The sequence below is a fragment of the Channa argus genome, chromosome 9, assembly GCF_033026475.1.
Source record: "Channa argus isolate prfri chromosome 9, Channa argus male v1.0, whole genome shotgun sequence".
NCBI classification, from domain to species: Eukaryota; Metazoa; Chordata; class Actinopteri; order Anabantiformes; family Channidae; genus Channa; species Channa argus.
In genome coordinates this window covers 7,346,547-7,359,634 of record NC_090205.1, presented here as the reverse complement: position 1 = coordinate 7,359,634, position 13,088 = coordinate 7,346,547, and the positions used below count along the sequence as shown (strand labels likewise).

The 13,088-nt window shown below is 39.6% G+C and overlaps 1 protein-coding gene across 6 annotated transcripts; it reads right to left on the bottom strand.

The window, feature by feature from the left end:
- Positions 1 to 364: 364 nt before the first annotated feature.
- On the bottom strand, positions 365 to 11,037 carry hao2 (hydroxyacid oxidase 2 (long chain)). 6 transcript variants are annotated; one of them, XM_067515499.1, is made up of 9 exons: positions 10,962 to 11,037; positions 9,321 to 9,384; positions 5,104 to 5,256; positions 3,240 to 3,391; positions 2,503 to 2,786; positions 1,904 to 2,125; positions 1,171 to 1,329; positions 954 to 1,023; positions 365 to 823 (listed from the first exon to the last, which is right to left on the bottom strand). In XM_067515499.1, exons 2-9 carry the CDS (start codon positions 9,335 to 9,337, stop codon positions 768 to 770), a joined length of 1,113 nt encoding a protein of 370 aa, XP_067371600.1. In that variant the 5' UTR covers positions 9,338 to 9,384; positions 10,962 to 11,037; the 3' UTR covers positions 365 to 767. The 6 variants fall into 6 exon arrangements, with proteins under 6 accessions (XP_067371600.1, XP_067371601.1, XP_067371603.1 ...); XM_067515500.1 differs by having other exon boundaries at positions 1,904 to 2,122; positions 10,962 to 11,036; XM_067515502.1 differs by lacking the exons at positions 9,321 to 9,384; positions 10,962 to 11,037 and adding an exon at positions 5,690 to 5,828.
- Between the last annotated feature and the right edge of the window lie 2,051 nt (positions 11,038 to 13,088).

The window sequence follows — 13,088 nt, the reverse complement described above, 5'->3', positions numbered from 1 at the left end:
GATCTGAAATTATTATTCTCACCGTTTTTATAGCATTTTGATGTAAGCACATAACATAATCTACAAAATATCATGTGCGACACAAGGCAAACTACTCTTTTGACCTTTAAAAAGTGTGAGTTCATCATGTTTTCTAGATTTTGGTGGGAATCTGCCTTCATCTAAAATTACCTTGGATCAAGTCTCTGTTTATTACAATAACCAGTAGAGATTTAAAACACATAGAGTGAAGTTTGACTTATCTCACATCTTCTAAAGATGTTGCAATCATGTGCCTACTCTAGTAATCAGACTTCTGCATCTGAATCTTCCTGCAATAAAAATAATGCCAAAAAAAAAAAAAAAAGCGACAAGACAGACAGTATGCTAATAAAAGCTTAACAGGTGTTTATTAAACCACAAACACTGGCAGCATTTCAAACCATAATGTAAGTCATTGTCTGTTGCCAAAAGACGTTTGTTGGTTTCATAATATTTGCCTTCCTGCCCCAAGACCCCCCCACCAAAAAAAAAAAAACTTAATTGGTAAATCTGCCACTGATGCTCAGCCTTTCAGACATTTGTATACTCTGGCATAAAGAGAGAAGTCATTTCCAAATTATGGAAGCTACTTGGATGTGTCATGTGTTCTTGTTAGTGTTCTGAGGTGAACATGTTTCAGTAAGTCATGATTCAGCTTCTGGCTCCAGCACTTTTGGTTTGAATCAGCCGTCAGTCCTGCTCGTCGGGTGCCATTGTCTTTCTCTGTGCTGCCCTCTGATGGCACGTTAGAGTTTGGAGAACTGAATGAGGTTCCTGTTGATTTCAGCCACGTTCCTGCAACCTGAATGAGAAAGATTATTAAACAAACATTATTGTGGTTTTATTTGCGACGGATCATTTCTTTTCTTAGTTTGGCACAAAATGTATTAGCATGGCTGCACTTTGCAGTTTTAGTGACATCTCTTACACACCGGACAAAGCCATGGACAGACGGAACTCATCGTTTAAGATTTGCAGTACTTCCCTGACTCCTTCCTCACCCTGTAAGATCACACAGAAAAAATAATGACCACAAAAGACTAAATGCTGTTTCCAGTACTAATAATCCGTGGTAAGGAAACAACCTGATGAGATTAGAAGCAGTCTCAAAACCCAAATGCACACAGAGTCATATCAGTGCTGGTCTACCTTGTACGCAAGGCCCCATACTGCTGGACGGCCAATGAACACACACTTGGCTCCCAAGGCCAGCGCTTTCAATACGTCACTTCCCGTCCTGATTCCTCCATCCAGATAGACCTCGATCCTGCCCTGCACTGTCTCCACGATCTCTGACAGTGCGTCGATCTGTAAGCAGCAGAGATTTAATGAGGCTAAAATCCTTTGTTGCAAAAGTGCAGTCTGGCTACTGTAGACTGGATTGTCACACCGACAATCCAGCCCGAGACAAACTAGTTTTGAAATACTACTTACTGCAAAGAATTACAGAAAAAGGAGGAACATCTGAAGGATCCATTTGACATTTTTAGAAACACGCTTACTTCTTTTATTTTCTCTCTTGCATAGAGCAACATAAGAAAATCGATACCAATCTGCTGTGTGCTCAATATGACACCTAGGTACAGTCATGGTAACGCTATCAATTTTCTCACCTAATTCTTGGCAGGAGCATAAACAATTATGATGCTCTTTCTACCACTATCTTGCACTAATCCTGATACTATGGTTTCTACTGCTTTTAAAGGAAAGCCCTTTCAATAAGTGATGTCTGCTCAGGTTGACTATTTTTTCTACTTCTTGTTGTACCAGCTGCATGAATGCTTTTACTCTAGCTGTACACCCGCAACCCTTCTATAAAACATGAGCTCAGATGCAAGAAGTTCTTAAATATAACGTGAGAAGGGATATGGTCACTGTGTACCGAGGCTGGGCCTCCGTCCAGCTGTCTCCCCCCGTGGTTTGACACGATGATGCCCTGGACGCCATGCTCCACGGCTAGCTCAGCGTCCTCCTTGGTAAGGATACCTTTGATGATAACAGGCAGGCGGGTGATGGACTGCAGCCAGTACACGTCTTTCCAGCTGATGGAGGGGTCTAAGGTATTGGCTGGGATCCCATACTCCTCTGGGCCTCCAGTTTCCTGCTTACAGTGCATGTGGTACAAATACATCAGATGAAAGCATCCAATTCATATACAAATGCAATCAGCCCTACTACTGTTGCAACTATGGTTGCAACAGTAGTTGGAATATTTGTTTATATTACATATCGGACTTGGAACCATATTTCATACTTTATTTTACTTCATAGTGATTCAACAGTTTCAAGTTATATGTGGCCAAGTAATTACTGTAGCAGTAAGTTAGTGCCAAGGTATTCAGGGGAGCAATAACTGTATCTTTAGTTCACAATATGTAAATGTATAAGGAGAAGAGTTAGAATATCACATCTGATGTAAAAATCTAAAATATATGAGAACTGCTCAGTCTCATCTGTATGTTGAAATAAATGTACAGTTACCTGGAACACTCCGTCAAAGTTCTTGACCTTAAGGTGTGGTGGAAGCTTGAACTGGTTGCGGATGTCATTGCGGCGCTTTCCGGTGTAGGGGACATCGACGGTGAGGACTAGAGCCTTGTAGCCGAGTCCCTCTACACGGTGCACAATCTGTTCGGACAGCTTCCGGTCCCGGTACACATAAAGCTGGAACCAGCGGTAACCGTTCGGTGCTGCTGCTGCAATCTCCTCCACTGAGCAGGTAGAGTAAGTGCTGGCGATGTAGCAGGTGTTGAGTGCCTCAGTGGCTGTGTGAAATCATAACTATGGTCACTGAAACCTGAATTCACAGGTAGATAAGACGTTCAGAGTTACAGTACAATCAATAAAATGTATGTACCCATGTGCCCCAGACTTTAAGATATGTAGGAGCCCAACCCTGTCTACATGTCACTTTTTTGATTCTGTCATGTTTGAAAATTCAATTACACAATTTGTTGTTTTTCTTATCATTTGCAGTGGTTCCTACCAACGCACTGCTTCCTGACAGACCAAGGGTTATGTTATACTGCCATCTACTGTTCCCTATGCATACTGACATTAGTCAGAAAAAAAAATTGAGTCTGAAAAAATATAAACTTATCAGGAAGATTGTTTTGCATTATGAGACATAGGGTGCAAAACAACATTTCATAAAACCAAACATTATATTATTCCATAAATACTAAACGGCATTGGCCACCCACAAATACAGTCCTCACCCCGAGCTGTAGCCACCTCTCCTTCATGCCAGGCCAGGCAGTGAAAGGCGGTGGGTGCGATACCAACGGGAAAGCTGATTTCTGTCCCTTGGACTGTGGTCCGAGTGTCACTTACTGACACGTCCCGCAGGATACGAGGCCTCAGACGGATCCTAAATGTAAAGTACAGATAAACATGTAAGTAATAGCAGCACATTTAACTGGGAGGGGGGGTAGAGCTTTGCAAAGGTATTTCACTCAGATACATCTCACCGAACATAATGAAGAAAATGCAATGTGCTGACTTGTATGTTAGGGCTGCAACTAGTAATTATTTAAGAGTCTCTCCTGGAATTTGTGATGCTGTTGTGCAAACAATTAATTAATTAAAAAACACATTCATTAATTAAACCAATTGCCTGTGAATTCTCCATGACAATGCTATTAAAACATCCTAAACACATTGCAACATGCATAACAGTTTATTTTATAAAGATTTTAGAAACTTACACATTTCAGGCCGCTGCATTAAAATATATAAATGCACTAAAAATTATTTTCATGATAAATTGATTAATTGTTTGGTCTATAAAACCCTACTAAAGAAAAAATTCAGGGAACCCGGGTAAAGTCCGTAAATGTCTTGTTTTGTCCAATTAATAATAGGCAAACCATGCATTTTCAGTTAACAACACTAGTAAGTAACCAAAATCATATCAAATATTCAACTGTTTTTAGATCATGTAGGGAACAAGCAGCTATATCCATTTTTTGTTAATGCAGAAAATAAAAATTCCTTAAAATGACAGATACTATTTCACGTTGATTAAAAATGATATAAAAAGCAAATTTAAAAAGAAAGTCAAGTCATGATGGTCGAATTCAAACATTGCCCATAATAAACACAAGACACAGTAAAGAAAACAGCTGCCACAGGGTACATACATAGGGTAATGGCTACTCTATGTTGTGATAGCATGTACCATTTTAAATTGAATCATTCTGTGATTCGGCCAAATGTTATTTTCTGCTTATTTTTTCTTGTTTGCAGAAAACAAACTTGACCTACTTAATTGCACTGCAGACATATTTAAGAGAATATGCTTTTTGTGTGACATGTGATTTTTTTAGAATAAAGACAAAACACTTCAGTCAGAACTTCGGTCAGACCTAACATCATCTTTGCAAGACACCTCTCCCACGACCTTTATTCCTACTGTGGGAAATCTGTGAACAGCCCGTAAATGCACCAGTAAATAATACCAGTAGTAGCTGTTGTAGCAAAAACCTGAGAAAAAGTATTCCATCAGTCTTTAAAGAGACATAAGGAAAGCGGAGAGGAATGCACAAGAAGACAACCCGAAAACAAACACACAAAAAATCCTGGCACTGTTTGTCCCACTGCTAATGCCAACTTCACAACAATTTCTTAGTTACTACAGGGGATTAGGAGAACTGTGCAGCATGAGCACTGGGTAAAATGTGACTGCCTGTTAGTGATTAATAGGGGATCACATCCACACATACACAGAAATCAGTAACAGCAGCCCAAAGTCCACAGAAACATCAATTTATGGCATTGCTACAGGCACTGTCCTCATATGATCAGCAGTTCAATGTTAAATCTGCTCAAACATAAGCCTTGTCAAAAGTGAATTATTGGCTTGAGCACATCATAATGTGGAAATTTGTTGATGTGGGTTTAAACTGCATTTTGCCTCTGCTCAAGCTCAAAAGTGACTGTCTGCCGTCCTAATGTCATGAAAAATACTGTCTACTCTCTGTGCTGTCTGTAAATTATGAGGAAAAAATAGGCATGTCTAAGTATTACAGCACAATTGAGGCACTTCGCTTCTCTGACTAAACTTTATTTTTCCCTTCGTACCTTTTGTAAGCCAATAGATTGTCATCCCTGGTGCAACATTCATCTGCTCCAGCTGCATAATAATCCCAGGTGGCCTTTGAGAGATGCTCTTTGGCATACTCCTCAAAATCTGTCAGGCATACCATAGCCATCTCTGCACAGGGATCTCCCTCTCTGTGGGGAAGACAGATCACAGGGTTTCAATTTAATGCGCTTTTATACTGGTGTGTAGAAATAATCAACAGAAAAGGAAATAAATAATTGCCCATCTATATACTGTAGTGTAAATTCTTATTGTGTGTTCTAACAGACAATTGATATAAAATATTTTAAGCAATGGGCTGTAAATATGTGTTCAGTTTCCACCAATCTTCTTTTTTTCAATGCTAAACATTGCTGACTTTGTTACACATAATTAGATATTTATTTTCTGTCTGTACCACAACCAGGGCGCTCTCATATTTTCATCCATAAAGCGTCATCTGGAAACAGAATTTGTTGCTTTGCATGTGAGACAAATAGCTGCAGGCACCAACAGCAAACCAAAACTCAAAGTTCAGAATGAAAATCTAGTATACAAGTAAGAAGTTACAGCTTCGAGACTTACCACAAATTATTGATCTGTCATAAACAAAATCCCACACTCACATGACGCAGACTCCACTGAGGACTAAAGTTGCAACATCACCGCTTAAACAGAAACTCCCCTCAAATCAGCAAATGTAAAGCAACCGCGTCAACAACTCACCGGTCAAGCTTCTGCACTCTTCTGATCTGAGCAGCTAAAAAAAAACTGTTTGTGGTTTTCCGTTGTAATAGGTTGAAATCCTTGTATCTGTTTTCCTTCTTCCATCCATAAGTGTTACTTTTGTGTCAATCACAATTAAAATTTCATAAAACAACCAACAGTGTATGTGACCCGAGAGCAACCCCGGCTCTTATTGTGTTTACACAAGCTGGAAATGTGCTGATGGTGACTATAGTGGGGACAAGAGGTGTCTGACACAGTGCCCTGCAGTGCAGATGGTACATACAGTAGCACATACAGTATCCATATATGCAAACACATTTACACACTGTGCACACACAACCCTACATGCTGACACATACAAGTATGACATACTGCATTTCTCATGTAAAGTCTGTTAGTTGTATTCGTGTTGGAAACACTTTAAAATGTCTGTAAACTCCCTTAGAAAACAATGTCTTGATTGAGGAATAAATAATGAAGTTTCTTATTAATTACACATTATACAGATGATAAACTGCCAATACAGCAAGCATTACAAATAAAAGAATAAGGACGCATCGTATTTCACATGCACATTTTATGAGTCAAGTGGCAAATACGTCTGTCAAAATTGTTTTGTCAAGTCCAGCGTAAGTATGACTAAGATTTGAATAGAGTAAAACAGCACGTCTGGAAATAAAGCTGATTAATCTAAATTTCCTTTTTTTGTGCAGTTTAAAGTTCAGGAAAAGCATAAAGAACTGCATTTTCAGCCTAGACAAATTAAAGACTGATGAACAGACGATAGCAAACCCAACATGTAGAGCAGACTGGCACATGGGCTTGAAAGCATTTTTTAACGACCTAAAACTGATTATAACCTGATGAGTCTACCGTAGTTTTGCAGACACTGCCAATTAACATGTGGTGCTGATTTGCACCTTCTGTATTAAACGCACATTTACGAACCCAAACAAAGATGGCGGCCTCCATTGACTGGATAGGACACAGCAGACTCGCGCCATCGGGAACAGGTGGGTGCAGTGAACATCTTTTCATCCAGGTGGTTAAAAGAGCCTCATTGGATTATGGAAGTGGAAGTGATTTAAAATCTGTGTTAAACTATCTGCTACATAGTTACAACAACCTAGCAATCTCCCACCCGAATGTTTGCTCATGGTTAAAACGGCTAAATGCTGGCACAAACCAGGGTTTACGCATAAAGCCGAGATCTGAGCACGTGGGGGAAAGTAAATTAACCTACTTACTTAACCTTACTGACTATTTCCCAGGTTCAATTTAAACGTTAACAGTTACGGCGGCGACTCCTATGAGACAAAGCTAGTGCTAAACACAAATGTTGCTTAAGGACCCTGTTTAGCAGGGACGGGAAGGTGCACTCCATTTATCTGGGACCACCCGGCCGACGCGGGCGGCTTCTTGAGGGCACCTGCCTGCCACCTGCTGTGCTTTGTTACAGCAATCGCAGACTTGCCACACCACCAGGAGCCTGAAAGACACCGGTAAGGTTTAATGGCAGTTCTTATCTTTTACAAACATTCTTACGCAAAACCGATAATAAAAACTTATATTCATAATTAGACACGGTTTGTTGAGCTCGGAATACTAAGGTTAAGTTCATTGCACATTTAGCACGCTGAGCTAGCAACAGGCCAGGTGCATCTTGAGCCCTTGTTGTTGAAATCCGCACATTACTATAGACTAATGACAATTTATAATATATTTACAATTTCTGTTGACAATTTTCTGATGTTATAGTCTTTCAGTAAAATGAATGCAGTTTTTGTACTGACAGAAAACAATGTGCCCCAGGGGGACACCAGTGACTTTGGATAGCTCCTGCCAGTTTAGCTCGGTAGAAACTAGCTCGTGCCAGTTTAGCTCGGTAGAAACTAGCTCGTGCCAGTTTAGCTCGGTAGAAACTAGCTCGTGCCAGTTTAGCTCGGTAGATCATCTTTCAGCTTGTCTCTTCAGGGGCCGCCACGTTTATTTGGCGTGAGCTTGTACGACGGATGCCTTTCCTGCTGCGACCCTCCCATTTTGTCCGGGCTCGGGACCGGCACCAAGGTGGGATTCGGTGCCGCGGCCTTCTGCGTCTCAACCCGATGCTCTGCCCATTGAGCCACCAGGCCCCCTCCCCAGCAAAGTACGGACAGTAAGCAAGTAAAATGTTTGTCAATTAATTATTTAGGAAAAGGTGACACATGTATTTCCATTGGCTTAATTTCTCTAGTTGATATCCCAGTTATATAATTAATATTTTCAGTTTTGGACTTAATATGTAACCTCTATTTGATGGTCCATTTTCTCATTTAAAAAACATTTGGGTTTTATACAAGGCAACTTGCAAGGTCAGCAAAAACTGTCAGTCAAGGAGAAAATATCAAAGCAAAGTGCTGACATGCAGGGGCAGGATAGGACACACAGGTTTTTTTTTCTTTTTTTCAAGATTTATGTGTGTAAGAAGTTGTGGAGGACTTTGGTTGTATACGGTTTATTAAATATTGGGAGTGAGGCTGCTGAGCATGCACAATTTGGAAAAACAAAAGACACTGATGCAGGTTGTTGACTCAGACAAGATGCCTTTAGAATGGAGAGTAGACTGTAGCTCTATTCCTACCCACAGTATATTTAAATATTGTGAAATAAAACTAAGGGCAGCTGTTTTATTTGTGTGAACTCTAAACACGATTTGCCAAGGAGGCACTTTATTGTGCCTTGTTGAGAACTTGGGAACTGGTGGCTCACTGGCAGAGTGTGAGTTAGTGTTTGGTTTGGGATGCAGAAGGTTGCAGGTTTGAATCTTTACCACCTTGAATGGGAGGGCATCCAGCGTAAAGTCATGCCAAAAACAACGTGCGCGACACCCCCACTGTGGAGACCCCTGAAGGGACAAGCCAAAAGCCATTGATCTGACTACAGAAACAACAACTGTGATAAGACTCAGGCTGATTCTTCCCAACAATAAGAGAAATGTTCATTTTACTTAAGTTTTAAAAAACAGGGATAATAGATAGATATGGAGTGAACAGATATGCCATGAATCAAGTGTCATGTTTTAATTTAAACCTTAGAAGTTAGTTTAGCTGATGGTAAAAATTTAAATTCAGATTTCAGTTTGAAAGTATGTGGATGTAAATAAGAAAAGGAAAAACAAATACTGGGGAATTTTAAATCTAAGTCTTTTTTCATTACTGCTAATTATAATGATAATACAAACATCATAATTTTTGTCATTGCTGAAGGGGATATTGTCTTGGCTCATTTGTACCTCTTAAATACTGAATAGAAGACAAAGAATCATATGAACGAATAATTATGTACTCAGAAAGGTTAGAATCATTTTTATAAAGACTGTTAAAATGAAATAATTATCGTTATACCCCTTAGTTCCTGCCAAGACTTGACCAAGGTTATCATTATACAGTGAATAAACAGAAAGCAGATGATGTTTTCTCATGTGTTTATCTGCAGACTCTTTACTCACCGATTACAAATGTTCATTCTCTCTCAGTAGAATTTCTTCTCTCCTGACCGACTCACTGTACAGACTGCGAACAGTCCGCAACCAAAACAGAAAACACAGGGGTTACTGAAACTGACAATACTGATTCTTCTTCGGCTGTTACTATTCGTACGACTCCTACCATTAATTCTACCCCCATTTACTGCTTCTACTGCCAATAATACTAATTACAAATATTGATGGTGCTACATAATACCACTCTTCATATTACTATTATGACCACTAAGGATACTAACATTACAGGTCACTATTACAAATGGCGATGCCACTTCTACTACAGTTGTTTTGAATACCACAGTTTTTGGTACCACAGTAGCAAGGTTTACAGATATAATGAAGGATATAGAAGTTAGAATAGCAGTTGTTATAATTGAGTATAGTTTTGATGGGTGTATTTTCAGTGTCTCCTATTTGTCAGAAAAACTAACCTACATTAAACAGGGTTAGCATTTAACTACATTACTGTTACAACTACTACTAATAATACAACTACTGATTATGTGTGGTTGCAAAGCTGAAAAAAGTCAAGACGTGTTTATCTGTTTTAATCCCCATGTTTAGTTGTAATTGAACCATTCTGTAGAACATTAGTTTTTACAATAACCTGAAATAATCTCTATAGCATAAATCATTTTCCTTGAGTTTTTCACTATGAACACTTGAGGGCAGTGCAGCACTGAATGATTACAAGTCTATTTTTGAAACTTCATTCAACATCTGTAAATCAGGTAAAAACAAGCAGACCTCTGATTAATGCTTGTCAGTATTACACACTACACACAGTGTTTCTATGGGGGAAAAACTATACAGGACCTCTGATGTAACACCTGTTACTCTAGTAAACACAATGTCACACTGTGCTGTACAACACAGTACAAACCTGCTTTGTGAACTGTGCCAGTGCTAGGTAAATTTAAAATTATTATTAGTTTGTTTTTTCAACTTAAGAATTAATAATATAATTTGTCAAATACACCTGAGTTCTTGAACTATTATTAGTTTAAAAACAACTTTATGGGTAGAATAAAACGGTAATTATTTGCAATGTAGTTGTCTGTTATAATAAATGTATTTCAAACAACAACTTTAGAAAACATTTTTCATATTTTTTCCACACCACCAGACAGTACAGCTGTGATTTGCTTGAGAAATATTTATTTTTCTCTCACTCTGGTTTATTTTTATAGTGTGGCTGGCTGTGCATGTTACGTGTGAGCCTCTGACCTGTGTAGCCGGTGAAAAGTGACCCAATGAATGGCTGTGGAGAGCACATTGTCCAGGTGAATTTCTAGAATACCTGGTATTTGGTGTGCACTGCTAAACAAGGTGAAGATTTAGGCAGCTTGTGTGATGGATTATTTGTTTGTGTCTCTCACAGAGGCCTGCTTACGGTTCAGTGGCTTGGTGCACTGCTCATTACTAGTAGATAAACATCCTGCCACTGTGTTGCTGTTTTTAATTTGTCGAGTGGATAAGCAGGGGGCGTATATGCATTTGGGTAGAAGGCAAACACCAGTATCAAAGCAGAATGCGCGTAATGTACACATTATGAATAAATACAGGTAGTGTACATATGATAAATGATAAAATTCAGCGACTTACCTTAACATGAGCTCGTTGGTCAGACTACAGTAGGTGTTGGTTCCCCTCTCATGTGACAGGGTCGTGTCAGAGGCCAGACCAGCCCCCCCGTGTTGTGAAGCTCCTCCCATACCAGCTAAGTCTCTTGTCAGCACTCTGGGCCCCGGCCTCTCTTTGTACCAAAAAAACCAAAAGCTTGCGCAGGTCAGTTTTTTTTGTAGGAGCAACAAAAACCTCCTGTTCTTCTTCCTTGCTTCCTTCCATCTTGTTCCTTAGTTCTTCCCTTGCTCCGTTTGTCCTTTCTTACTTCTTTTCTCCCTCTTTTCCTCCCTCTAAGTGTTCAGTGGGAATGCATGGCATTTACTTTGGTTGTAGTATTATGGTGTCTGAAAGCAGCAGCAGCAGTAGTAGATTATAAATCTCTTTTTCAAAAGATGCCCAAGAACAAGAAACGTTGCATTGTTCCAAAATGCAACCTGCAACAAAACAAACACTCACAAGGGAACACAAAATTGGGTGAAACAGTCAGATGAGTCATTAGGAAAGTTTTATTAAGCTTTTAAATTGCCAAGGCAATCTAACTTGCGGGAATGTTGCAGTTTATTCTTGTTAAACTCCTTAAAGGACTCCTGCCAAGATTAGTACATCGAGCATGTGGAGTAAATATAGTGATAAGTACTTGTGTAAGATTTTAAAGGCTTGAAGAGATGAGGTGTAGTTTTGGAGCTGTAAAACTAAGGCATTATAGTGAGTAGAACAATGTATGAATAGTAAAGAAGCACAGTTTAGATGTACTTTAATAAGGTGCTGAAGTAACGATGGTGCAGCATGACATTACAGGAGACCTCCATAATCTGATCCAAATCTGATTAAATATGTTTGGGGACAAAGACCATGTGAGGTGCCAGGCTCTTTCTGGAAATGTCAAACTTGTGGCAGATGTGGACTTTGACAGGTGTTTTGAGGGTCTTTACATATAAAACACAGATGTATAAACCTTATATAATGCGAGCTTGTTATGCTAAGGTCCTCACCTGAATGGTAAAGTGATGGATGAATGGCAGAATGTGAGGGAAAGTGCTATGAATCCCCACAGTGTCTCAGCTCTCCACGGATGAAACAAAATGCCTTGAGAAGTTGTTCAAGCATTTTAAAACAGCAGCCAGGCAGGGATGTTAAATTAGATTGTCTCACTTTTATTTCATTACGGCTTTTGAATTGAATTTTCTCTTTGTAAATGTAATATCTTCGGTAACAAAACCTGGCTTCTTCAGAGATGTCTGTTATTTGGTGTCTCTGGATTTACATGCTTTATTTTGGCTTTAACACAAAAGGCTGTGAAGGTGGAGCCAAGGGCTAAATCTGACGAGTTGGACCTCCATGGGGAGATGTGGGTGTTGCCTGCACCGAGAGGAGGTGCAAATTGTGTTAATCCACAGCTGGCCTCTATGCCTAATACCACAGAGTAAGATCTAGCTCAGAGGCCGCTGTATTGGAGGTACTGGACATTCAGCTGAGTGGAAAACCTCTTCCACATGCTGGCTGAGGCTTTGCCCTGAGGCTGCGGCCCAGCACACTGCGGCACATGTGTGTTGAATTGTCAAGGTGTTATCATGCCCTGGCGAGGCTCCTAGCCCCTCCACCTCTGTCTCTCTCAGGTTTATTATCAGACTAAATACAGCCAAGTCTAATACAGCCAAGTCTACAGACATGGTTTACAAATCCACGCAGGCTTGACTCTGCAAATGATGGCTGTCGCTTATGGTTCTAACTTTTTGCACACATGCTGAGAGGAGGTGCATATTTTCTGTGTTGGACTTATTTATATTTTATCAGCAAAAGCATGTTAAAAGAATTACCTCCTGTGAGCCTGAGTGATTTCAAAGCTGCGTGTTTGCTGCTTTCCCACAGAACTTCAAACAAAAGAAAAATGAAATAGTAAGACCAAAAAGTCAGACGTCTTTGTTCTTAGACCATTTGATTTGTTTCAAATTGAGGGCATTTTGATTGTAAAGCCTTCTCAGACACATACCATATATAAATGAAATTGTCATCACTGAAAACAAACAAACTGTTGTAGTTTTTTATTAGCATTCAATACAACAAATCAAAAAGACAAACACAGTTCAAATAGCTTCAAGAGATGAG

What these genes read in the sequence shown, in the direction of transcription:
- hao2 (XM_067515499.1), bottom strand. An exon ending in TGGACGGAGGCCCAGCCTCG is followed by an intron (nt 1,330 to 1,903) that starts GTACACAGTGAC and finishes TGCTGCTTACAG; the next exon opens with ATCGACGCACTGTCAGAGAT. An exon ending in TCTGTCCATGGCTTTGTCCG is followed by an intron (nt 824 to 953) that starts GTGTGTAAGAGA and finishes TTTCTCATTCAG; the next exon opens with GTTGCAGGAACGTGGCTGAA.